Raw genomic sequence first — 26,360 nt, 5'->3', positions numbered from 1 at the left:
TTTCCCTGCAGTTCGGCACCGTCAAATGCAAAGTTCCTTGTGACTGATTTCATTCCTCCTCACTGACCTGAAACCTGTAGAAAGTATTCCTCTGATGGCTGAGAACCCCAGATCAAGTGTTACCTTGACGTCAGGGCCACAGTTTCATACTGTCTCCTCAGGAATTCATATACTGGGTTTTTGGGTATCTCCTACCTCCTACTCAGGCTTTGCCAGGGACACCACTTAACATCTGGCCCTACTTATTTGTGAAATGGGACATAAAGGTGTGTAGGGTGTGAGTCTAGAAGCCTGGCTGGGAGATTCTAGGGCTCCAGCTTCTCAAGAGGAAGACTGCCCTCATGACCAAGACACTACTTTCATGAACCTTGTGGATGGGAAAGAAATCCTCCAAGGTTAAAGCCAGAAATTACAAAGTAAACATATAAATAAAAAAAAAATCACAGAATCCTGTTTCTCTGAATTTTTTATAAACAAGAAAAAGAGCTGGTGATATGCCACTTCTTTCTAAATCAAAAAAGATTTTTTTTTTTACCTGCCAGGTCTCCTAGGGCAAGGGATACTTGGGAGAACCTGAGCTGACTGGGTATGGAAGACCTGTTGGCCAGTGGTTCTCAGCCTTCCTAACACCATGACCCTTTAATATAGATCCTCATGTTGTGGTGAACCCCAACCAAAAAATCATTTTTGTTGCTACTTCATAATTGTATTTTTGCTACTGTTGTGAACCATAATGTAAATATCTGATATGCAGGAGGTTTTAGGCAAACCCTGTGAAAGGGTCATTTGACCTTAAAGAGGTCTCGACCCCCAAGTTTGCCCTTGGCTATTATCTGCATACGAGTCTCCTAAAGTAACAATGAAGGACTGACTATTGCTCAGCTCTCCTAACAAGACCATGACTTACGATCAGAGAACTGAACTGTTCCCCATTGGAGTCCGGAGTGATCTGTAACCTTCTGCTCAGTTCCTCCGACAGCTCTTGGGGGCTGGTCCGAGACCCTGGCGAGGCAGGCGGTGGGGGCAGAGCCAGGCTGAGGGAATCTCCTGCCATGTTCATTTCCTCTGAAATGGTCTCCCAAGGCTTTGGAGGAATCAGACAGCAGGGGTAAGTGCTAGGAACTGGGGAGTTACCTGTCTTCCTCCCAATAAAACTTTACAACACAACATTCATAACCATCAGGACAACTGTAATCAACACCCAACTCAGCATGAGGCACAAAACCTTCAGGATAAACACAAGGAAGACATGACCACTGTCCCAATGAACAGACCCGGGGTAAACTTAGCTGAGAGAGCAAATTGCTGACCGAGGCAGTCAACTGAGGGGTGTGCCCAAGTGTGAAGGAGGTGGGCCCAGGGGCCATGACCTCACTCCTTAAGGATACCCACTACCCTTGCAGCAGCTTTTTTCCAGCCTCTGTAAGGAATGAATTAGAAATGCCTCAAGAAGTTACAAGCAATATTCATGTTTTTCCCCCCTTTCTAACTGCTGGGAGGGTTCTTAATGAAAACAGCTTAGATGTTGCAGAAGAATGCTAAGTGAATCCACTGTGGAACCACTAACTCACTGTTTTAACACCGGCCACGGCCACGTTTTGTGAATGACTTCCCAACAGAAGGTCAACCCAATGATCAGAGTCCTCAGCATCAAGGTAAGACGATTTGATTGGTTGCTTACTTAATTCATCTCCTTTCCCAGTAATTCCTATTAACTCAAACTTGTACAGTTTTGGGTAATCTCTCCTAAGATGTCAAGTGGTTCATTAGAAACTTGTCCGTGACACCCAAACAAGGGACAGAGCTCACTTGAGTCCTCAAAAATGACAGCCTGAGTGTTGTTCCATGAGACTGGTGAGATCCTGGGGAAAACCAGTCACTAAGCAAAAACACGTAAGACTTTCACACAAGAAAAAATGCCCCCCCCCCTTGGTATTTATACAAGTCACTGGACCTGGCTTTCACAAGCATTTTCTAAGTTAACTAATACTAAGATGGGAACCAATTAGTTCTGAGGCCAGAATCTTCACATTCAATACACAGTCTACCGAGAGGAAAAAACAGGACACAGAAACAGGGTTCCCCCTGGGGCTTGTGGGAAGATGGAGCGGCTTAGCTTGACAGCATCTCTGGACAACAAACCTCAGGGCCCTCTCCACCGCCTTCCGAGGCCTCAGGCTCCAAATCTTCACTGATGTGCCTGCGAGAGCGGAAGCGCCGGTGTGCAGCCTCCTGGTTGATCTGCCTGATGTTGTTGTCAGACTCAGAGGACACATCCCTGAAAGGAGGGTGAGGGGGTATGAGAAGAGAAGGGTGCTCAGAGCTAGCCCCCCAACAGTCCAACCCTCACTGTGGGCCACACACTGACTGAGACGTTGTTAGATACTAACAAGGAGCATGCAACCATCTTCTCGCTAGACCACACTGCTGGTTCACTCGAACCCCAGGAAAGCGGCTTCAGTGCACTGTACCAGGAGTGACAGCATCTTTCAGACATATACAGCCATCCCTCGGCATCCATGGGGAATTGACGGCAGAGCCCTCCCTAGCGCCACAGATTCCCAAATCCCACAAGTTCAGTCCCTAGCAAAGAATGACAACTTTCATACAGAACGCATGTACAACTTCCCGTATACTTTAAATCATCTCTAGATGATGCACAATGCCTCACACAATGAAAATACTCCTATCTCCTATCTCCTAACTGCTATCCTGCACTGTGTAGGTAATGAAGATGAAGACCACTGCTCAGGGTCAGCACAGGCCTAATGCAGTTTCCTGAATAGTTGGGTCTGTGCTCGGCTCAACCCACAGGTGTGGGAGCCATGAGTCCAGAGGGATGGCTGTTCCTCAAGCTGCTCGTTCGTATCTAAGAGAGAAGAGCAATCCAAGTCCTTTGGTCTGGGACAAGCCAGGAAGTGACAAGCAAGCTCCCACGTGTAGCCTGTCAGCAGGTCCCTTCTAGGTCTAGCCAGCAGGGACGAAGCAGCTAATCTGAGTCGTCAGTCATTGACTGAAGGTTACCGACGGCACACATTCAAGGCTGAAGTCCCATGGGGAGGTCTCCTGAACTGTGGGACTTCCTTTTAGCTGCTTTTGGTCTTATTTTGACAAAAACCTCACATCACACTATGGCAACTCCTGTCCCCAACAATCCACCTCTAATAACCAAATGAACACCAGGGGCTGAGCTCCCCAAGAAGCTTGTACTTGAAGAATATGGTGCAGTTGTACCCTGGCTGTTTTGTCAAATAAGGTTCTTAAGTCAGGATCCGAGTTAAGATCTTATTCTTGGAAATGACCCAATCGACAGCATCTTAAAACTATTTTGCAGTCCATGACGGGTGATGGTCCTTTGGGGGAAAACCTCAGCTAGATGATGCTGCAGTAGAAGTCTCAACACCCTCCAGAGGCACCTGCAAACATGCTCGATCCCACTCCACATCTAGTTAGCACAAATTATGTTGCAGGCTAATGTTCCAAAATAATTGAGAATTTTAGCTCAGGTGAATTGAAATAGCAGTATTAATTAACAACCCAACTATAGATTCTTTCTAAAAGAAAGGATTTAAAATCTCTAGTACTTTCAAACTCACTCATATCCCAAATAAAGAGCCTACTGGACCTCAGAGGAGGAACTAGATTCAATGAACAGCAGTGCAGGAAGAGGCCACAGCATCCTGAACAGTCAACTGTTTCTACCAGACATCTTTACACGATTAACTGTAGGGCTAACGGAGGTATCGTGAAAGTTAGTTGCTATTTAGTCCACATCTAAATTATAATTCTTTATTACTAAAATCTGAATTAAAGGAATTTAATATTTGTATATATAACACACAAATTTGTTACAATTACAAAATATATTGTTATATTAACTATAACTGGAATAAACTTATACACTAAATAGAGGTATCTTCAGAAAACTGGTATCACAGATGCAATTATTATAATTAAGGAATACATAAGTATAGTAACTTTGAAATGATTAAAAATGGTACTGTTGGCTGTTAGAAAATACCAGGTTGGACTTGTGATATATTTACTGTCATCATTTTTGAAAATGTTCCATTCTCAAGCATGAAATAAATTATAAAACAAAAATGCAAAGTGATTAGAGTACATTTATAAATGATCTCAGCAGAGTAAGAGGTCAAAGGAAGCTACCAAGTACCTGCTTTACTATTTTTTTAAGTTTCTTTTTCCTTTCCTTTCTTTTCTATTAGGCAGGGTCTCTCTATGTAGCCTTGGCTGGCCTGGAACTCACTAGTTAGACCAGCCTGGCCTTGAACTCACAGAGTCCACCTGCCTCTGTCTCCTGAGTGCTGGGATCAAAGGCGTGCATCACTGGACCTGGCCCTCTCTTGATGATTAAGAATGGACACAGTTATACTTTATGATTACTTTCCTCACTGGAAAATTCTTTACAACATGTGCGCTTTGTCAAGACTGAAAGCCCTTCTTGAAATTCAACTCACAGTTACTCAGGATGGATTCTGGTGGCTCTACAAACCTGATTCAAACAAGGATCACAGTGCCTGGATGGACTGTCGCCTTGTCTGCATCTCACTTCCTCTAAAGTATATGAGTGTCTACTAGTGCAGTGTGTGTGTGTGTGTGTGAAGAATGTTGTATTTAAAATCAGTGATGTCAATTTCCCACACCCAGCATGCTCAGTTCATCAGCTATTGGTGTGAATGGTAACTCTTGATTTTGCACTTCTAACCAGGGGCTTTGTGACAGTTCATGTTGATTGTCAACTCAAGGCTTTGAGCACACACCTCTCCCATGTTTCAGGGGACTCACTGAGGGGGAAAGGGCCCCTGAATGTGGGGGACACCACTCAAGCAGCTGGAGGAGCGAAATGAAAGGAGAAGGAGGCTGGATAGCCCAGGAATGTTCTCTCTGCTTCCTGTCAGCACTGAAGCCCATGTCCCCACTGTCATGAGAATCTCCTTTGTCTCAGCCCAAAGCAATGGATGGATCCACCCCTCCCTGGCTACGAAACCTTTGAAACGGTGAACCGAAGGAAAACCCTTTCTCCCCTAGTCTGTCTTAGTTATCTGGTCACAGCAATGATCAAACAGAGTAGCCCAGGCTTTTCTCGTCTTACATAACAATATAAAGAATTTGCACAGGGTGTGTGTGTGTGTGTGTGTGTGTGTGTGTGTGTGTGTGTGTGTGTGTGTCTTTCCTCTGAATTTAACTGAGCGAAAGAGCTGTTGACTACCTACAAGTTTCTGCAAGCGCCCACAGTTACCAGTTAGCCTGATAAACTAAGACACAAAGGGAAACCACGTGAGAAATGCCTGTCTTTTTTTTTTTTTTGGTTTTTCGAGACAGGTTTTTGCTGTGTGGCTTTGGAGCCTGTCCTGGAACTCGCTTTGTAGCCCAAGCTGACCTTGAATTCGTAGAGATTCGCCAGGCTCTGCCTCCAGAGTGCTGGGATTAAAGGCGTGCACCACTGCCCAACCATGTCTTTTTCTTCAGTCATTAATTTTGCACACAGTTTCCCTTTGAACATCATGGAAATGACATGAACGACAAGACCTTCCCACTTTACCAATCCTTCCTTGAAGTCAAGGCCAGTGTCTACTAAGGTTAATGCCTCAGATCATGCCCAGCAGCAAAGCATTTGTTTTGCTTTCATAAATTTTATTCATTACTATTACGTATGCATGTGCGTAACAGTATAGGTGTGTGTGTGTGTTATGAGATGTGTGTAGAGGTCAGAGGGAAACTTTGGAAAGAAGTTCTCTCCCTCCACTGTGGGCTCTGGGGATTGAACTCGGGTCCTCGGGCTTGTGCGGCAAAGGCTTTTTGCCCTCTGAGCCATCTGGCCCTCCCCTTTGCCTCAATGCATGTGACTGCAATGATGACCCAAACCAGAGATATGACTGACTGCTAGGACACTGGGAGATGCACTGAGTATTTTATAATCAAAAGCTTAACACAAGCATTCCAGCTTAAGAAGTTACTTATCTTACAAAATGGTATTTCTTCATTTTTAAAAATTGTCATTTTTATAGTAAAATATAGTTTACATCTCAGTAGGATTAAGAACAAATCTAAAATGAGGTGTTTTTTTAAAAGCCACCACTGGAATTGAGAAGGTGGGGTGACTTCAAGGGCCACCTTCTGTTCCATAGTTATGAGCAGAGGTCTGAACTTGGCCCACAGAGTACAGCAAACCCCGTGCCTGAAGTCACCTCCTGAAATGGCTCCTTGTCGGGAGGAACCTGCTCTGTCTCTCGGCTCTTACTTGATTTTAGGGAAAGGGCCGGGATCCACAGGAGCAGGCAACAAGAGAAGGCAAGCAGACCGCTGCTGTGATGAGACTCCTGGGCACACTGCATGTTTAACTGTGGGTCGTCTGTCAAGAGCCAGGGATGCGGAATTGCCTACAGAGCATCCCAAGTGCAAGGGGAAGTGTGGGGCAAAATGAATCCTGCCAAGTTCAGGGGGTCCAACTTTGGGACATGAGTCTGTAGCAAACTGGGCAACAATCTGAAATTAGGGTCTAGTTATGTAGCCCAGAAGTTCCTGTCTCACCTCAGTGCTGGGATTACAAGCCTGTTTCTTCATGTCTGCCCACTGAGGTAGTTAATTCTTCATTTACTTAGAACCTATCACAACCCAATGTCCTCAGATACAACTTCTTAGTTAAGATATTTTCTCACAATGCAATTTTTTTCTCTGAAGAATGCTGGAACAGTCTATAAAAAATTGAACTATGAAAAAAATTTTTTAACCTAAAAGCAAAAGATAATTCCTCTAGAGGTCCTAGGGCTTTGGACAAGTCAAACACGTTAAGGAACAATAATTCCAAATCCATAAACTGCACAGGGGATGCTGTGGAGACCGACTTCTGCCGATCCAACTGTTTTCTTGCTTTTGAGATGTGCTTCACACTTACGTAACTGACACATCTTGATTAAGTACACACCTGTGGAACTACCACCGAGTCTCAAAGGTGATGTGCTTTGAACACACGTCCCGTGCTGTCTCAGGAATCACCTCATTAGCAACTGTACTCATCTTTCCCCTCAAATAAAGACTTCCATCAGCACGGAACTGATTAATGAAGGTGGGCAATCCCAGCTATGCGCCAGCCATTAACATTTCTTCCTGGTCCTGTGTGGCAGGGGTCGCGTGGCACTCTGATCACCACCCAGCCAGCCCCTGTGTGTGGACTTCTCTCTTGTGCTGTTTAGCGTAAATGGATGGTGCTGTTTTTTCTAACAGTAGGAAACCACGCCCGAGGTAAGTCCTAAGTCATTTCTACCACAAAGAGAGACAGTATTTAGATGGCTTATCAAATGTCTAAGTGCAGTGATCATTAATGAAAGACTAAGTGCAGTGATCATTAATGAAAGACGAACAGCACTAAAATTATAGTATCAACAAAACCACTTATTTTTAAGACCCCAACATCGTGACGTGCATCTTGTCTAAGCAATAAGCTAAGGCCACGTTGAGTAATGCAAAGTGGCCGAGAACAGCTGGTAGACCCTACAGAGAAGACCGGGGATGTCTACCTATTCACTGCTCCAGACCCTCTGCAAGCTTTAACCCTAAACCACATAAAATATCAGCCAGCTGACTTAGCTGCCCTCTCTAGCCACTCCCCCATTTACACGGAGGATACCTTTCTAATTTTTACGGATAAAGGATTTGTAAGAACAGTTTTCAGTATCTCTGAATATCACCTGCCTGAAAAGCATCACTGGGAAATCTCTTTCTGTTTGGGTTGAAGAGAACATGATCTCATGAGTAAGTACAATCATTTGCCTTCAGTGCATTTTGATAATCAATCACCTGTAATATCTACTTGGTAATATTAATGCTGCTGTTTGGGCTGCTGGCAAGCTCACAACGTCTAAGGCAACTTCTGCTTTTATTGTGGATACTCTGGCTCTGCCTCTTACTGTGCATCAATAGATTTAGGTTTTGCTACTATGATTTAACAAAAAGCTACTTCAAAATCTTTTTGTAAAAACAGCAATTGAGCTTTAACTAGGATTTATTTATTTGCTATCATCGGAACAAAAACTACTAAGGGAGCAGGCACCAACTGCCTTGTTCTCTCCCTAAGCTAGTAGAGTGCTGAGATAAACAGTAATTACTAATTTTGACTTTGCAAATCTTCTTTGCATTTCTAAATATACCAAGGCCGTCATACATACATTTTCTGAAAAGTGAATAAAATAAAAATAAAAGAAGCCTTTATGACTTTCTAAATCAAATAATGTCAAAGAGTAAGAATGCAAAACATTAAAGAAAACAGCAAAGCCAATCTGCCTCCTGTTTTCCACCCTGGGTCAGTCAGGAGAGGAGGCTGGAAGAAGGGGGAAGCAAAGCCGAATCTAGGAAGAGCACATTTCAGTAATCCTAAAAGAGGCACAGAAGACTAACTCCACTCACACAGCCAAAGGCAACATGGCACAGGCCATCAGCCTCTTCCTGCACACACTCATGCATGCATGCATGGATACATGCACACACTCACTCACTAGTTCCCCAACTTGTCCTGGAATTGCCACCCTCCGCCGTGCGGGGTGTGCCAGGGCATCCTTGACATCCTGTGGTACTTACATCAAGCTGGGCCGGTGCCACTGCGTACTCCTATTGTTGTGATTGACATAGTAAGTGCGGCCTAAATTGTCCACTTTCTCTTCCCATCCTGGTGGCAGGGGAGGCGGAGGGAGCTCCTCCTGGTGCTGGGAAGCTGAGTCGTTTGAGTCAACAACTTCCCATCCGTGCTGTGGAGGAAAGTTAGTGGGAGGTCATGAGTCTGGGCTCCAGATCACAGGAGGAGACAATCCCAGTGTGACGTCCCTCTGCCTTACTCTGCCGCACTCTGGGTCTTGTAAAGGCTTTCTGCGTCACATGGAGATAGAGTCGCCCTCCAAGGGAGAAAAACCAATTCAAGGTCTCAAAACTCATCTGAGCAGTGGCCAGTTAATCATGCCAGTTTCTAAGATGACCACCAGGTTTGGAGACTCCATTTACTTTCATGTTTTAAAACATCCATTTGAGTGTGGATGTTTATATATAAGTTCACGTGTGAATACACGGCACAGGTGGACAGGCCAGAGGACAACTTGCACATCTCAGGCCTTTCCTTCTACCATGTGAGTTCCACGGATCAAACCGGATTTGACCGAAGGCGCACCAGCCTGCCGCACCACCGCGCCTGCCCTGTAAAATTCGATGATGTTAAAATTCCACATCATCGAATTTTACATTTCCAGTAGTTATTAGGGCTGCACAAAGCCAGGGACATGGGACATGCCCAAGCTGTCACCCTTTCAACACCACCATGTAGTGTGCATTGCGTGCTCGAAAAGAAAGCACGGCACAGGTTACAGGTGTAGGGACAGGGTTATCGGTCCCCAGTGAGGATGGCCCGGGGTTGGTGTGCCTAGTATCTGCTACAGTTGTGAGCCAGACGGTGTCTAGAAACTGCTGCTGTTGCTTAGGCACTGCCCAAACAGACTGCGTGGTGCCAGGATCAGAGCTGCACCGTTGCGACACATACCTTCGGCATTAAACATCGCTTTCCTAACATCCCCTGGGTAAAGCCAGCGGAAAATCAACCGATTCGCTGGTTACTGCAGTTGGAAGATGAGAAGAGGGTACAAAATTCCTTGGATTTCACACAGCAAGCTGTTGCTTTGCTTGGGAAATCTCAAAGTCCACTCTGGCCGGCCGCCCACTTTAGTCCCTGTCAGAGGGTGGTAGCTGTGGAAGCCTATGGGGAAACGCTGCCTGGAAATGTGGCCTCTTGGTGGGAGGGGGTTTGGTCGACTCGCCCACCGCGTTATCATTCAAGTACCACACATGTGGGACAGCTGCAAACAGGTTGTGAAAACAGCCAGGGAGGCCTTGTTCAATGGGAGCCTTCAGAACAATGTAAGAATTGAGCTAACACAACAGTGCTGTCTACAGCATATGCCGAGATGGTACAATGAGACCCACAGTACAGACATGTGACCAGAAAGTGAAGAGGCAACTATGCCCGGAAGAGGACAGAGCGGAACGCTCTTCTGGAGAGCTAATGGCAAAATGGCAGTTCCCAAAATGGGGAGAGTTTCTAAGTCAACCCCCATCCACTCTGGAGCAAGTTCAAGTGCTAAAAGGCACCTAAAAAGAACTGAAAGTCCAGATTAACACTGAGATTTTTTTTTTTTTTCTGGCAGTGGGAATGTCTAGAGCAGATGTCTTACACTGTTCTGAAATGTCCTCCTTAGGCTCATGCATTTGTCACTTGGTTCTCAGCTGGTGACAGCACTTGGAAAAGTTGTGGAACCTTTAGAAGGTGGAGTCTTGCTGAAGGAAGGGGGTCACTGAGGCGGGGGCGGGGGGGGGCCTGTGGATTTACAGCTGAACCCCGTTTTCTGTCTCCGGACTGTGATACACTCTGACCAGGTGCTTCACATTCCCACTTCCACGGCCTCCCCACCACGATGAAGTTCGCGGGCTGGAAATGTGAGCCTTTCTTCCTCCAGTGGCCCTGGCTGGGTGTTCTAACAGCAGCCAGACAGGAAACCACTAGACCTGTGCAAAGAGCTGCTCTTCCTAGTGTTAGTGTTGTGACCGAAAATGGGAACTTCACTTTGGCTAAAACGATCACAAACTGGAGGACTTTCAAAGACAAACCCAGGGGGTATTCGGACACGCATCTGTAGTGAAGTTCACAAACATTCACTTCCTTCAATGACAGAGTGTAATACGAGTTGAGATGGGCAGCCAGGAAAGAGGCCAGGGCCCACAGCTGTCTCTCCTACCTCCATGTCGTCTCTCTGCTCGCTGTTCTCTTCATCCTGACCCCCGTTTTTCGGCATGTAGGCCATTTTCAACCGCAAGAACCCCTTGACCCGCGATTTATGACTGCACACAGGAAGAAAACCAGTTACAAAGGGCCTGGCTTGTTTCCATCCTTCTTGTTTAAGGTGTTTGCTGAAACGGTCCTCGGAGAAACCAGCACTGCAAACACTCACCCCCACACCCACCCACCAGCCTCACCTTCTTGGTCGCAGGAGAAAGTCCTTAAATGTATAGGGTCTCTCCATGGTTGGATCTTCTGTCTAGAGGAAGAAAAAATAAATTAGCAAGGAAGCAATACTCATAAAAATTTCCCATTTTTGACACACTCATCAAGAATACGGAGGATATATTTTTAGGATGTGCCAAGGGTAAACAAAAGGAGCTGGCCCCTCAACAGGTACTTAGATGATTAATTAAACATCTGCGAGGCCCACGGAGGCTCGTCTACTCAAGATCCACTAGATGTCACTCTCTCCATCAGGCTCTAGTAGTCAAGCCCAGCCAGAGACAAATGACAAAATTATAGCCACCACCGTGCCAAGTGTAATTTCTAACTGCAGGGTTAATCTCCCAGAGTCGATTAACTTTGGAAAACCAGCGGTCACTGGTGTCCCATTATCCCAAGACTCAAGACACCTAAACACAGAGTTAAACAGAACAGAAGGCCTAACCTCGGACTGCAACTTCGTTTGTCACATTAAAGTATCAAGTCATCAGCCTAAAAGGACTGATAAGGTATCTCCCGTGCAAAGCATCCAGGGAGCCTCTACCCCCACCCGGCTTATCTCCTGACTTGGTGAGCCAAGCTGGGATGTGCTCCTCAGTTTGTCAACTCCACACAAACTAAAGTCACCAGGAAGGAAGAAACCCCAACTGAGGAATCACCTCTGTTGGATCAGCTTTGCGGCATGTCTGACAAAAACATTTCTTTGGTTAATGATTGCTGTGGGAGGGCCCAGGCCACTGTGAGAAGTGCTACCCCTGGGCCGGTGGTCCTGGGTTATACAGAAGAGCAAGTTTAGAAGCTTCCTCCAGGGGCTCTGCCTTCAGTTCCTGCCCTGGCTTCCCTCCATGATAAACCTTTCCCTCCCCAAGTTGCTTCTGCTCATGCTGTCTGTCATAGCAACAGAAAGACTACCAAGGGCACAGGATGGGATTCATTTTATTGTGCAAAGCTGGTTGACTAATAAAGCAGGACAGTGGGAAAATTTGTGCCATCATGTTTTAAGTGTTATATGTAGTCAAACCTGAAATACTCGACTTGTCAAATTAAATGCATTCCAAAACATCTGCTTTTCTAGGAAGAGGGGCAAATCACAATACAATGACGTATTATGTTGAGAAAGAGGAGAGAGAATACGTGTTTATATTATAAAGATTATCTGTTGATAGCCTTCCTTTCTAATGGCTTCCTACTCTCTTATCCCCCTCTATGTGTGTGTGTGTATCATTTGTGTGTTTCTGTGTGCGGGCCAAAGGACAAGCTGGGGCATCGTTCACCTTTTTTTCTCTCTCACTAGCCCGATACTCATTGATTAGGATTCATTGATTAGGCTAGTGTGGCTGATCAGAAAACCCAGGGAGTCTTCCTGTCTCTGCTTCCTCAGCGCTGGGATTGTGAGACATCCCACAATGCCTTTTTATTTATTGGCTTTACATTTTATTCTCATACACTATATTTTGATCATATTCTTTCCTGCCCCTGCAACTCCTCCTAGATTCTCTCCACTTCCTTCCCACCCAACTTCATGTTCTGTCTCTCTTAACCCCCCAAATCAAAACAAACAAACAAACAAAACCCTCAAACACAAAAAAATACCAAAGTAAACCAAACCAAACAAAAAAAGCACGCCAAAGCCAAGGAGTCTGTTTGCGTTGGCCAACTGCTCTTGAGCGTGGGGCCTGCCCTGGCGTGTGGTTGACAGGCCCGTGACACTCCATTGGAGGAAACCTATTTTTCCTCTCCCAGCAGGTCAACTGCAAACAGCTTCTTGGTTGGAGTGGGACTTTGTGTCCACGTCCCCTTCTCTGTGGTGGGAATTTTTTTTTTTCCTGGCGTGAACTTGTGCAGGACCTGTGCATATTGTCACCCTGTGAGTTCCTACGTGCAGCAGTCCTGTTGGGTCTGGAAGACACTGTTTTCACGTGCGTTCTAGGGGCCGAACTCAGGTGATTTTGTTTGTACTTTACCTCCTGAGCCATCTCTTCAGCAATCCACCCTGTTCTTACCACAATGAAATGAAAATTCCTGCCTATAGCCTATCGGCCACGTGACCAGGCTTTATACCTTTACCTCACTGGGAATAGTTTCCCTGACAACGGTTCATCCTCCAAGCCTTCGCCATCTCATGAACAGATCATTTCTAATCCTGACAGAGAGCCCACGCACTAACTGGTCTTGCCCGACAGGCAACTCTGGATGGCTCTACTGATGTCATCCTGCCTTCAGAGAGCCCATCTTCAGCTCACCTATATCATCACCCTGTGTCACAGCCCTTTCCCTGCCTATTCCTTATCACTATCTAAAGTTTGAAATTCCTCACCACTCATTGCTGGGGTCAAGAACGGAAGTATGTGTGCAAGCAGTTGATAAATTCACTTGGTCTGTAAAAAGAGAGCCCTAAAAGTTAACTTTCACTGAAGAAGCTCAATTATTATATTCTCTTAGATTGTTCTAAGGAAGGTAACGTGTCAAACTTACTGACATTTGGGGAATATTTTCTATGTAAAATTTTTCAGTACATATCACTTACAATGCACAACTTGGTAATCAGGAATATTATCGCTGGGGCCAGTGACACGGTCTAACAAGCAAACATGCTTGCTGTCAAGCCTGAAGACCTTAGTTAGATCCCAGGAATCCACTAGATGGACGTGGAGAACCACCTCTCAAAACTTGTTCTCTGACCTACCTATACACACACTCAAAACTTGTTCTCTGACCTACCTACACACACACACACACACACACACACACACACACACACACACACACCCCTAAAAGCTATTGAAAAAGAATACTAATGTTGACAAGTCTTCCTTGTTTCATTTATTGGATAAACAATTAATTTGAGTCAATCTCAAGGAAAAGGCATGTGACATCCAGAGTGCCTGCCTTGAGGGTTGTAACTATATGGGAGGGGTTGCCACAGCAACACTATACTAGACCCTAAGGGAGAACAAATTCAAGAGGGTAGGGAAAAAGACTAATGGCCCACAGGGCTGACAGTGGGCATTAGTGAGGATCCCAGGAGCAGCAGAGGGCTCTGAGCATCCATCTGTCCACACACCAAGGAACAGAACTGACCAGCACCTCATAGAGCAAGAGGCAGACCCCAGGTCTATGTCCTGTTTTTACTACTGTACAGAGCTGGGTGGTCCTTACGTCTTTGGCGTCCTTGTCTATAGAATGGGACAGTAATGAGGTCTCCCTGTACTGTTGTGAGGTCTAAATCAGCCAGCTGAATGAAGGTGGTTTACATACAGTCCTCAGCAGGTGCCAGGCACACACTTGGCCACTGCCACCACCATCCAGTCTTACCTTTCACATCATGGGGGTGTTCCCAAAGCAATACTTTGCAAGGAAAGGCAGGTGCAAAATACACTTGATGGAGAAAAGAATAATCCTCTAACCGAGTAGTTCTCAACCTGTGGCTCATGACCCCTTTGGGGGGTGTCAAGTGGCCCTTTCACAGGGGTTGCCTAAGACCATTGGAAAACACAGATATTTTTATTATGATTCATAACAGTAGCAAAACCACCATTATGAAGCAGCAATGAAACGAGTTATATGGTGGTGGTGGTGGGGTCACCACAACAACATCAGCAACTGTATTGAAGGGTTGCAGCATTAGAAAGGTTGAGGACCACTGCTCTAACATAATTGTTCATCTTACAGATAAGACCATGTTCCTCAGAGAGAAGGCAGTGGTGAATCCCAGAACGGAGAACACACAACACACAAGAACAAATGGAGAGAGAAGCTGCTGGGGGCCCAGGTGCAAAACCTGGCTGAAACATCTACTCCCAGGCCCCAGGCTCCTCCTGTGCACCACACTGTGGACCACAGTGCAGGCACACCTCGGTACTGGGGAACCAGGAGCAGGCCCAGCAATGTCACTTCCTGGAAAAAATCACTTCCTCTCTGGGCCCAGGTTTCCTCACCTAGAAAATGCCCCCCAGGAGTGGATGGTCATGACCTGGGCACAGCTGAGAAAGTGTCACTCTCCCGCCGCCGCCAGCCATGACCATAAGAATGTCTACCACCGAGACGACCTTAGAGGCCACCTCGGAGGCCACCTCACCAGCCCGGACATGCTCTGTTCTAGGAAAACAGTCAGCCCAGGCTGCCCAAAGACAACCTTGGCCGAGATGGAGACGCACGTCCGCAACAGCTTCTCTCTGCCTCCTGCAATGAGTGCCCAAGGGTGCAGAGAATCAGAAACTGGCAGCAGTAGGGAGCATTAGGGGATGTGGGGGTGACGGGGAGGCACAGAACAAGGAGGAAGCAGGAGGAGGAGGAGGTTCAAGGGTGCAAGAGGAAAACACCTGTCGGAACTTCATTCTGTTGTCAGAGCACGCCTTGGAGTTATTTTTATCCTTCATCAGAAGGTGCAGAATACACTTTCAACAACGGTGCACCGGATGCTGCAAACAGGCTCGCAAACGTAAGTTTAAAACAATCAGCAATTATGTGCAGCCATAGCTGAGGCTGTTCCCGGTGGCCCTGGGAAGACAGCAGGAACCCCACTGAAAGGGCAGCACTGGTATGAGCAGCTGGTTGGTGACAGGACTGTCCTCATTTACAGCCTCTCATCTCCTCTGCAGGCCTGGGTCCTGCTGCCAGCATCTCCTAGGTAACGAGTGTGTCACCAAGGACACTGAGCCTCCTCCGCTCAGGGAACACTGGAACTGCCCTGATGCTCTGTCACAGAGCGAGGTGGTAACCTGGTCTTGTCTCTGAGGGCGCCCTCCCCCTCTTGTAGGCAAGTGGGGGCCTGGAAAGGACCCTAGACAACTCACCCATCTTCAGATGGAAGTTGACCCCCCACCCCCCAAGGCAGACTGGCATCTCTTAAAGCCTGTCCTTCGGCAATGTCTCAGAGCATGATCGTGTTACCTCAGCTCTGTCCTACATAAAGGTTCACTCACCCCATTTACTCTGTGCCTCAGTCCTTTCCTCAAAGCGCAATGGAGTAGAAAATACATACTGAAGATCACCAGTCAGCAATCAGAGAAAAGGAAGCGGATGTCCCCGATGCCCCACACAACTCGAACCTCAGTTCCTGTCCATTCCCGGGCCCCACACAAGTAAGACTGGGAGAAGTGTGCACACAGCCAGGATTCGAAGGGAATCGGGATCCTAAAACGACTGTTTCAACTGGAAGCCCTCGAGCACGAAGCCGGGCGGAATCCCTGACCACAGGAGGTGAAGGACTTGATGTTGGTCCCCACTCTCACGGTCTTCTCTTCGTGGTTGGGACAGCAGGCAGTGACGACCCACCGTGCAGAGTGGCCGCGCCACCATCTTGCCTCAGTTTTCTCCGGGCAGGGTGCCAATTTGGACTAACACATAACAGCCACCCGGCCCAGAAGCTGCTTAATGAATCCAGGTGCCCATCTCTTGGCAGAGGGGCAAAAGACACAGGTTCTACAGAGCTGAAGTGTATACCTCAGTGTACCCACCAACGCCGACCCTCTCGATTGGCTTGTTTGGTGGTGGTGGTGGTGGTGGTGGTGGTGGTGTGTGTGTGTGTGGTAGGATAGGGATGGGAGGGGGGCTGTCTGGGTCAGAGAATTCATGGCGACAAATGGAGACAGCTCAGGAAAGCAAGCCCGAGGCTCTGAAGGCACAGTTTGATACTGCAAATCCAAGTATCTGCTAGCAACAGCTGTGACAGGCGTTCAACAATGAAAAGGCCTCCAGTTGGGAGGTCCACAGTATTTCTCTCACACACATGGAATACGTAAAACAGAACATTTCAAGTTATTTCAAGCAATTTCATAGCCATCTACACTAAGGTCACTTCTCTTGTCCTCCTGCCATTGAATTCCTGATTTCCACAAGAGCTTTCTCGTAGACTGGGCATCAGAAAGGAGCCTCCTTAAAGAATAAAGTCGGACTATCCAAATTAACAAGACGGCAGCTCGCTCCGTCTAGTTATGAAATATCATAATAAGGAACACCCCCTTATTTAGTACGAAATCACTTTTATTGTTTTCTGATGAATTTGGTTTGGAGTCTATTAAGTTAAACCTCAGACAAACATTGCATGTTTTCTCTCACTGTGTGGTGTCTAGGGGGAAGAAAGGGAGCCAACACAGGAAAAAAAAAGTGAGCGTAGTGAGTATGGGGAGGGTACACACCAAGTTTATCACATCATATATGGGTATAAAAATGTCTTTATAGGGTCTGCAAGATGGACCAGTGGGTGGAAGGAACTGCCAAGCCTGAGTTCAATCCCTGGGACCCACAGAGTAGAGAGAGAGACCGGCTCCTGTAGGTGATGCTCTGACCTCCACTCAAGTGCCATGGTACGCATGCATGCACACACACACACACACACACACACACACACACACACACACGCACACACGAGGGTGGAGAGAATATACAGGCCATAAATTTATGAAAAGGTCCTTGGATAACTCAGCACCAGGCACAACAAAAAATAGATAATAATAATACTACTTTAAAAAGTGAATATATATCTATATAAAAACATGGAGGAACAGGTGATTAAGTTGTCTGTTAATTTTGATTTGGAAAAAACAGTTTATCTTTATTTCTATAATTTTAATTTTGGAGACTTTTACTATTACCCAAATGAAATACTTTGTATAATTACCTGCAGAATTACAGAGAAATGATGTGAAGTGGGAGGAAAGGAATGAAACTCACAAGGATGTCTGGTGGGGTTCAGGATCCCCAGCCCATGGCTGCCCCAGTGTCTGAAAGTATGATTTATGGAAAAGGAGAATGAAAACCCCATTTCTGACCCAAGCCATGGAATTCTGGTCTAGTTTTCAGAGGGGTCATTGGATAATAGTGGTCCCTGGCCAACGTGGCTTACGTTTAAACCTTAAGGAAAATGGCAAATAATTATAAATTGGCCCTGCCATCACAGCAGCTGTGTTTCAAATGCTTAAGGACCACACGTGGCTGCATCGATGCCAGCACAGAGTTCCACGAGGAGGAACTGGCTTCACTGACTCATCCACAAAGACCAGAATTCCATCTATCAGTGACTATTTCTTCAAGGAATGAATTCTCCAGCTGCTAATGGGGCTAATATTATCAATGAATAACCATACTGTCCTGGGTGGTTTTGTGTGTCAACTTGACACAAGCTAGAGTCATCAGAGAGGAAGGAGCCTCAGCTGAGGAAATCCCTCCTTGAGATCCAGCTGTAAGGCATTTTCTCAATTAGTGATCAATGAGGGAGAGGCCAGCCCATTATGGGTGGTGCTATCCCTGGGCTGGTGGTCCTGTGTTCTGTAAGAAAGCAGGATGAGCAAGCCATGGGAAGCAAGCCAGTAAGCAGCACCTCTCCATGACCTCTGCATCAGCTCCTGCCTCTGGAATCCTGCCTTGTGTGAGCTCCTATCCTGACTTCCTTCAGTGATGAACAGCAATGCTGAAGTGTGAGCCAAATAAACCCTTTCCTCCCCAACTTGCTCATGGTGTTTGGTTGCAGCAACAGAAACCTTAAGACACACACACACACACACACACACACACACACACACACAGATACACTCATCAGGTCCCTTAACCTTTAAAAAGGCTAGGAGGGTGGCTGGCAGGGCCACTGTTCCCCACATTCTAGCTTTCCATTGGATCTTCTCCATTATTTAAAGATTTTTTTTTCATAATTACTTATGAGTGTGTGTGTGTGTGTGTGTGTGTGTGTGTGTGTGTGTGTGTGTGTGCAGGTGGGCACTCACAGAAGCTAGAAGGGGTCTGAGTCTCTCACACCAGTGTTTTAGGCTGTTGTGAGACATCTGACGTGGATGCTGGGAGCCCAACTTCTGGTCCTTCCCAAGAGCAGCAAACACTCTTAACCACTGAGCCCTCTCTCAGCCCCAACCTTCTCCATTATTAATAATTCAAAGGACAACTGAAACATTTTTCATCTTCTTTGTTTCTTTCACCTAAAATGGGATATTTCTGACAAATACTGGACCTGTAGGCCACACACAATCTAACCATAACAATGGTTACGTAGCTGTCCACACATAACATCTATTATGTACTCCATACAACAGATCGAACACGTTCTCACACTGCTCACTACCACACGGAATGAACATCTGTGCAATTTCCCCACAAGCGTCCTATGACACACAGCCAAACACACAAGCAACAGGACTTCAAATCCAGGGTCCCAAGCCCAAGGACATGCAGACTACACCACTTGGCTTCTACTAAGACATGGAACACAAGATGGATCTTCACCTCCTTCCCCCTTTAGTTTCTACTGTGGTCCATCTCCTGGAAGGTAATTAGCTCAAACTGCTAATCCATTTGCATTACAGCCATGGTTCTCAACCTGTGGGTTGTGACCCTTTAGGAGGATGAATGACTGCTTCACGGGGGTCACCTACAACCTCTGGAAAACACAAGTATTTACATTAAGATTCATAACAGTAGTAAAATTATAGTTATGAAGTAGCAATGAAAATAATTTTATGCTTGGGGGTCACCACCACATGAGGAACTGTATGTACTAAAGGGTCACAGGAGTAGGAAGGTTGAGAACCACTGGTCTAGGGGCTTATGGTACTATAACATAGAATTCTCTCTGGACATTTTCATAACCAGAAGGATGTCCTATCTATGGGGTCTTAAAATTAATTTTTTTCTTAGTATATATTAATTGTATGAAATGTTGACTTTCATTACACTCTTTTCATATATTCACGTAATGTACTGCAATCACATAATGATCTTAATCAGTTGGTTTCTATTCTAGTGTTGGGCCTTGGTAGCACCAACTTCTTTGAAAGCTTAGTCTGGTCACCACTCAAAACTCCTAAGCCCAATTATTCCCTGTACTGACTTGGTATCTAAAGACCACACCTGCATTCACTGGAAGCTATACTACCTTTATAACCAGCCATCCCTAAATCACACACACCGAGGGCACCCTGGACAAAGTTGGTGAAACTTTCACTTATGGCTCTGTTTTTCCTTTGACATAGGGATCTCACAGAGCCCAGGCTAGCCTCAAACTCATAGAGATGGCCTGCCTCTGCCTCCTAAGTGCTGGGGTTAAAGACTTGTGCCACTACAGTTAGTATTTCTTTTCATCTCTTTATTTCTTTTTAAGGTTACAACTAACCAACGGACCAACCAACCACCAAACTCCACCAAACTTAAGTGTATATGTATGTGTCTGTATGCTGCGTGTGTGAGTGCCTACAAAGCCCAGAAGATGTCAGCACCCTTGGAGCTGGATTTATAGGTGCAGTGAGCCATTGGACATGGGTGCTGGGTTCTGGGTTCAATTTAGAGCCCAGGAAGTGCTCTAAACCACTAAGCCATCTCTCCAGACCCTCACTTATGAGTCCAATACTTTCCCCTGAAGAACACGTGGTTCTTACTTTAGGGAAAAGAGTGGCTAGGGACGGCCCCATGAGAAGTAGCTAACTGATCGACATGACAGGAAAAACCCTGAGTCAGGAATGCCTGAGCCTTGTGTACTGGCTACTTTTCTGTCAATTTGACACAAGCTAGAGTCATCCGAGAGGAGGGCGCCTCAACTGAGAAAATGCCTTCATATGATTGGGCTGCAGGCAAGCCTGGAGGACATTTTCTTTATTAGGGATTGATGGGGGAGGCCCAGCCCATTGTAGGTAGTGCCATCCCTGGGCCGGTGGTCCTGGGTTCTATAAGGAAGCAGGCTGAGCAAGCCATGAGGCACAAGCCAGGAAGCAGCTCTTCTAGGTGGCCCCAGGTTCCTGCCCTGCCTGAGTTACTGTCCTGTCTTCCATTGATGAACAGCGATATGAAAGCGTAAGCCGAATAACCCCTTTCCTCCCCAAGCTGCTTTGGTCACAATGTGTCACTATAGCAACAGTGACCCTAACTATGACACCTTTCCTTGCAGCTTCTGAGACACTCACAGCCTCTCAGTGAGAACTGCAAAGCATCACCAGGTTTGGGGCTGGAGAGGACAGGTCAGTGGTTCAGAGAGCTTCCTGCTCTACCAGAGGCCTAAAGTCCGTATCTCAGCATCCACATGGGGTGGCTCACAAAGGCCCGCAGCTCCAGCTCCAAGGGATGTGACACCTCCATGTTTCAGCCTCTGTGGGCATGTACTCATACCCCTTCTTCCCATGTTAAAAAAAAATGTTTGAAAACAAAAAAAAAGAGTAAGTCGATTGCCACTTTATTCCTTCTCAACACATCTTCAAAGCTTCCCTGGGAGGAGTCTTCCCTGGCACTCACCATTGGAACAGCCCCGGTTTCCACACAGCAGGCTTGCCCTGGATCCCTCCAGTCATTTTAGTTTATAGACTATTTATGCTACATGCTTGTACAAGGACTGAAAAACACAATGCCCTTGTAAGGCAGAAATATTTGACTCTCTTCTCGTAGCTGCTACTTCTGACACTCTGAGCCGTTTGGGGAAAAGTGGCCAGGAGGAGGGTAGGACAATCCAAGAAATGGCAGCTGGTATATGAGAGGCCACCAGGGCCTCCAGCTCTTGTCTCCCCATCCTATTTACAGTGATGCATTGTGCAGGTGACCCCCCCAAACTGCAGGCCCAGTCCACAGCCCCCACTGTTCGCTCACTGAGCAGGGAAGAAGGGAAGCAGAGCCGCAGAGGTCAACCTGGAACACTCTGAGGTGAGGGTGGGATTTCCAGTGGACCAGCACACTCAGAAACAACGGTTCTTTTCCATCTCCAAGCAGATGGAAAACCGTAAACATAAAACCTGGGAAACAGCAGCCTGTGCAGATGCAGTTATTTTATCCAAAGGGAAGTGAACAGCAAGCCAGACCAACGGTCACATGGAAACAAAAACGAAGCTTGAGACAGGAGAAGAGAACCCTAAGGGGCAGTGTCTAAAAGGTGGAAGAGCCAGGAGCAAGAGGAGCGAGGCAGAGATGTTGACAAGAGCGCTCATGTGATTCAGACATGGGGATTTGTACCTTTAAGTCAACCTCTATGTGACCCGTCCAGAGGGCCACCTTCTAGCAAAGAGCCACAGCCAGTGCACACACTCCCCATTTCAACCCCTTAGTCATGTCTGTCATACTCTACAGACACCCCAGCTGGCAATCTCTAAAACCCCCACCCCCAGCATGCAACAGCCTGGAACTGTCCTTACCGGAAGGTGACTAAGAGGCACGTCCACCTGACCCAGGAAGTCGTCTCGTGTCTGTGAAGAAGAAGAAGAAGAGCAAAGCGTTAATGTTGCTCTCTGTTCCCCGAGTGGAGGGGCAGAATTTCTGAAAAACTGTCTCACTGCATAAAGAGACAGGAGTCCAGGACCTGGGATGGATGCGGTGAGGGCTGAAGGGCTGAGGGCCAAGTGAGGCACCAAGCTGTCAACCAGGAGACCTGGAAGCGCCGGTCCAACATCTGGTCTTTACGTGACTGACAATCTGTGAGTACCTCCAAAAAGAAGGGCAAAAGACTCCTCTCTTAGAGCTGGGAGCATGTGGCCAGTCAGGGAAGAGGCACATAAGGCCATTTAGGGTTTGGGGGCAGAGTTGGACCCAGCTTAAAAAGAAGGCAGGACAGAAATGTTGGGAACATTTCAACATGTACTTATCCTGCTATAAACTCAAGAGCTTCCCAAGAGCGGAGAGTCTGAAGAAGTATGCGTGGCTTAGTTACTAATACATCTTATAAACTGCAGGTCATAAAAAGGGAAGAAACAATTTTTTTTTCTATCCAGTAAGTATGCTAATGGGGAATCCACATCTCGGGAGGAAGCCTGTAATTTTGGATAAGCTGTGTTCCTTGCTCTCTTGATCTACCACACAGCATGCTTCTTCATGACTTGAACGGGGACCACTGTGGCACTGGTTCTGGGACTCACTAGTCCCCTCTCAGACTCTGGGAGTCACGGCTCAGGATCAGGATCTAGACCAGACTGCCCGACAGCCGGACTCAGATACGTCCTGCGGTTACCGCACGTGTGGCTTGGCCTCTGGGCACAAATCAGATCACAACTACCTCCCCCATGGTGCACAGCTGCCCCTACTGCACACACTCACGAGGGGCTGGACAATTCTCTGCACAGTCAAACTCTTCCCACGACCATTGACAAAAAGCAACGAGACCCAGAGATCCTTATCTGCACCTGATTGGTTTACTGAGAAATATTCCAAATTTAGACATGACTTTTTCTTGTCCCATTTAGTGAAACATCAGGTAAACATGAACAAGGTTTATGGAAATGATTTAACTCCAGGCTTGGGCATTTCCTTCTAGATAGGTTAAAAATGTGATGAACTGGAAAGCTGGCTTGTCTCCTCCAAATGATGCTCAACGGGTACTAGAAACTCAGCACTGGCCAGGTGTGTATGAAGAACGAGAGTGGCCTCAGTGTTTCTATGTTTGTGTATGCATGTGTTTTCTGCATCTGGGTGCGTGCACATGTACAACATTCGAATGGGAGGCCAAAGGCTGACCTTGGGTACCATGCCTCAGGCAGAGTTCATCTTGTTCTTTGAGATAGGGTCTCTCATTGCCCTGGAGCTCATCAGGCATGCCAGGCTAGCTGCCCACAAAAGTCCTAGGGATCCACCTGTGCCAGCTCAGCCAGTGCACATACCACCATGCCCAGATTTTCACAGGTCCTCATGTGTACACGACAAGCATTTTATTGAAGGAACTATCTCCCCTGCTACGAATGCTTTTTTGGAATTTTTGGTTCTTGCATTTCCCTAGCTGTGTCTGCTACAACCCAACATAGGGGATCCTTGTCCAGCAAAAGGTTGGAAGGGAAGTGCCCACACACTCTGCATGTTGAAGCAGCACTCAGCAGAAGGCCTGGAAAATAATGGCAGCGTCCCCATCCAGTCTGCAGTCCCATCTCCAACCACCCTGACTCACACCAGTGACAGTCATGTAAGGAATTATGGAGCTAGTGTATTCGTCCTCTACTTGGTTGACATTATTAATGCTACACTAGCTCTGTAAATATCACTTAACCATACAATAAAAAATAACAAAACAAAAAAAAAAATAGATCTGTTCAAGATCAGCCATAAATGGTGCATGGATTAAGGCATCCCCCTCCCCTCTACCTCAACTACTGATATTCAAAGGACGCAGCACGTGATCATCAAGGGGCAGGGGTAGCTAAAAGGCAACTCGATGAATTGTGAACGTTAATATAGTTTAGCAAAAACCCAGTGAACCATCTATATGTGTTCTCGTTGTTTTGCTGGGGAGACATTAGTTTCAAACTGAAAGGGAGCTCAGATCTAGCCAAATGATGAAAGCCAAGTACCCAGCCGGAGCCGAAAGTGATGGGGACAAACGCCGCCAAGATCAGCATCCGGCACAGGCTGTGTGTCTGGCTGTGGTTAGGCCTGTAGCAGGCTGCAGAAGCAGGCACTTATACCTGAGTGCGGTATGAGCAGCTGGAGGATGAAGTTCCTACAGGGGGAAATGGTTCTTGAGTGTACCCCAACCTACACTCATCAGGGTGTGGAGAGCAAGGCAGGTACGCAACACCTCGGGGCGTCTCTTCGGATGTTGCGTCTCAGCTGTGGGGACTCTCGTGATAACACAGTCTGGAGTAACCTTTCGGGGTTCCTGTTAAAGGGGTCACTTGGTATACATCACTTGCCATGCTATTTCCCAATTTATTCCTTCCCACAAATCACGGTTTACCGAATTCTCTGAGGCATGCTGGGAAATGTGCAATACAGAAAGAAACATTTCCAACAAACATACTGACTACACAAAGCTACAAAGACCAAACTACAACCCACAGTAAATTTGGCATTTCTTCTGACTATAAGTAATAATGGTGTCAATTTCAACCAATATTACTCATTTTCCCCCCAGAGTGAAGGTATTTAGGTTAGTAACAAAATTACTTATGTTCTCTTCTGACAAGCCATTAAATAATCCTCCAATGTAATGACAACGCATGTGTTTAATGTACACAACAGTGAGAATGCACATTGAAGCCTCCAAAACTGGTCATGGAAGGTGAAACACAGTCTCATTGCATTATTGGAAAAGTGAATAAACACACAGATCTTAGTGTTCACTCCCTAAACACCAGTGAACTCAATTCAGGACCACTTTTCTCTTCATTCATTCGATCATCCACTCTGCTTACTGCCTGCCTCCTTCGTCTTTCTAATTTTTTTTTCCCTTGGAGACAGGGTTTCTCTGTGAAGATCAGGCTGGCCTCGCACCTGGAGATCTGCCTGCCTCTGCTTCCCAAGTTCTGGGATTAAAGACGTGCGCCAGCACAGTCTGGTCTCCTTTACCTTTTTGATCCAGGGTCTCCTCCAGAACCCATCTAAAAAAGCTGGTGTGGGGTGTGACCTATAAGCCTAGCATAGGGAGAGAGAGGCAGGTTCGATATTGACTTCTGACCTCCACAGGCATAGGACACTCCACATACCCCCACATTATCAACCATGAAAAGTTGTTTCTTTTTATATGATATCCAAAAATAAATAAATAAATAAATACATAAAATTGAAAGCTACTCAACTGGAAACTGTCCAATGGTACTGTCTTAAGTTTTACCCTGGACATCTCTAAGTAGTAACTTCTAAAATTAGAATTCCTTACAACAAATCCAAGTATATAGAATTTACAACGTAAACTACAGATTTAGAATTTAAACATCAGGACAGAATACGGTTGCATCTTTGTATATTACACACTGAGGTAAACATCACAACCTCTTCACAGGAAGGGTTGAGTGGTCACGCACGCTACACCCAAAAGGCAAGGCAGGAAAAAGGGTCAGAAATTCTTGGGGGCAACGATTCCACACAGAAGCAAAGCTATGTAATTAGTGTTTTTTTAACTCACGAGTTAAAAAATGACCTCCTCTCACACATCCAACCACTCACCACAGCCTCCCAGCCTGCTGCACCACAATGATAATGTGGGCAGCTGTTTTACACTGGAGCCATTTGGAAGCATGCATGTGGCTATCTAAAGAACAGATGGCCCGAGAAACTTCCACAGAAGTGTTTGGATCAAATGTCACAAATACAGTAACTCCTCCACAGCTCAGTATCTGGAGAGCCACCTGAAGGTCACCCTATGCATTCCTTCCTTAGACCCCGTCTCATTCCTCAGTGAGGCATGACGCCAGCTTTGTCATCACAGGCAAGAGGAAAGACGTGTGTTCTCCTCCCACTTGTCAGGCACACCGGCCTGTACCATGTAGGCAGGAGGACACCAGGAGTTGCTGGTCTCCTCCACCCATAGCCTGTGCGACACAAGCCCCCACTTCGCTTCTGCCTACGTATCCTGAGCCCCTGCTGCACGGATGCCCACAGCATGTACCACGCAAGCTCCTCTACC

At 46.4% G+C, this 26,360-nt stretch overlaps 1 protein-coding gene across 5 annotated transcripts in view; it reads right to left on the bottom strand.

Annotated features, from left to right (window-relative positions):
• Nedd4l (NEDD4 like E3 ubiquitin protein ligase) overlaps positions 1 to 26,360 on the bottom strand; it is a 338,079-nt gene that overhangs the window by 53,951 nt on the left and 257,768 nt on the right. For 4 of the 5 annotated variants that reach the window (XM_059246793.1, XM_059246794.1, XM_059246796.1 and 1 more), the window contains 6 exons: positions 22,171 to 22,221; positions 11,029 to 11,090; positions 10,791 to 10,893; positions 8,596 to 8,762; positions 2,143 to 2,278; positions 908 to 1,084 (listed from right to left, as the gene is read on the bottom strand). In XM_059246793.1, the coding sequence (XP_059102776.1) occupies positions 908 to 1,084; positions 2,143 to 2,278; positions 8,596 to 8,762; positions 10,791 to 10,893; positions 11,029 to 11,090; positions 22,171 to 22,221 (696 nt within the window). Of the gene's footprint in view, positions 1 to 907; positions 1,085 to 2,142; positions 2,279 to 8,595; positions 8,763 to 10,790; positions 10,894 to 11,028; positions 11,091 to 22,170; positions 22,222 to 22,334; positions 22,357 to 26,360 lie in introns of those variants that run through there. The other variant, XM_059246795.1, reaches the window with a different exon arrangement.

The sequence above is a fragment of the Peromyscus eremicus genome, chromosome 19 (genome assembly GCF_949786415.1).
Source record: "Peromyscus eremicus chromosome 19, PerEre_H2_v1, whole genome shotgun sequence".
Classification (NCBI taxonomy): Eukaryota; Metazoa; Chordata; class Mammalia; order Rodentia; family Cricetidae; genus Peromyscus; species Peromyscus eremicus.
The sequence above is the reverse complement of the archived record's forward strand: the minus strand, read 5'-3'. Positions and strand labels throughout refer to the sequence as shown.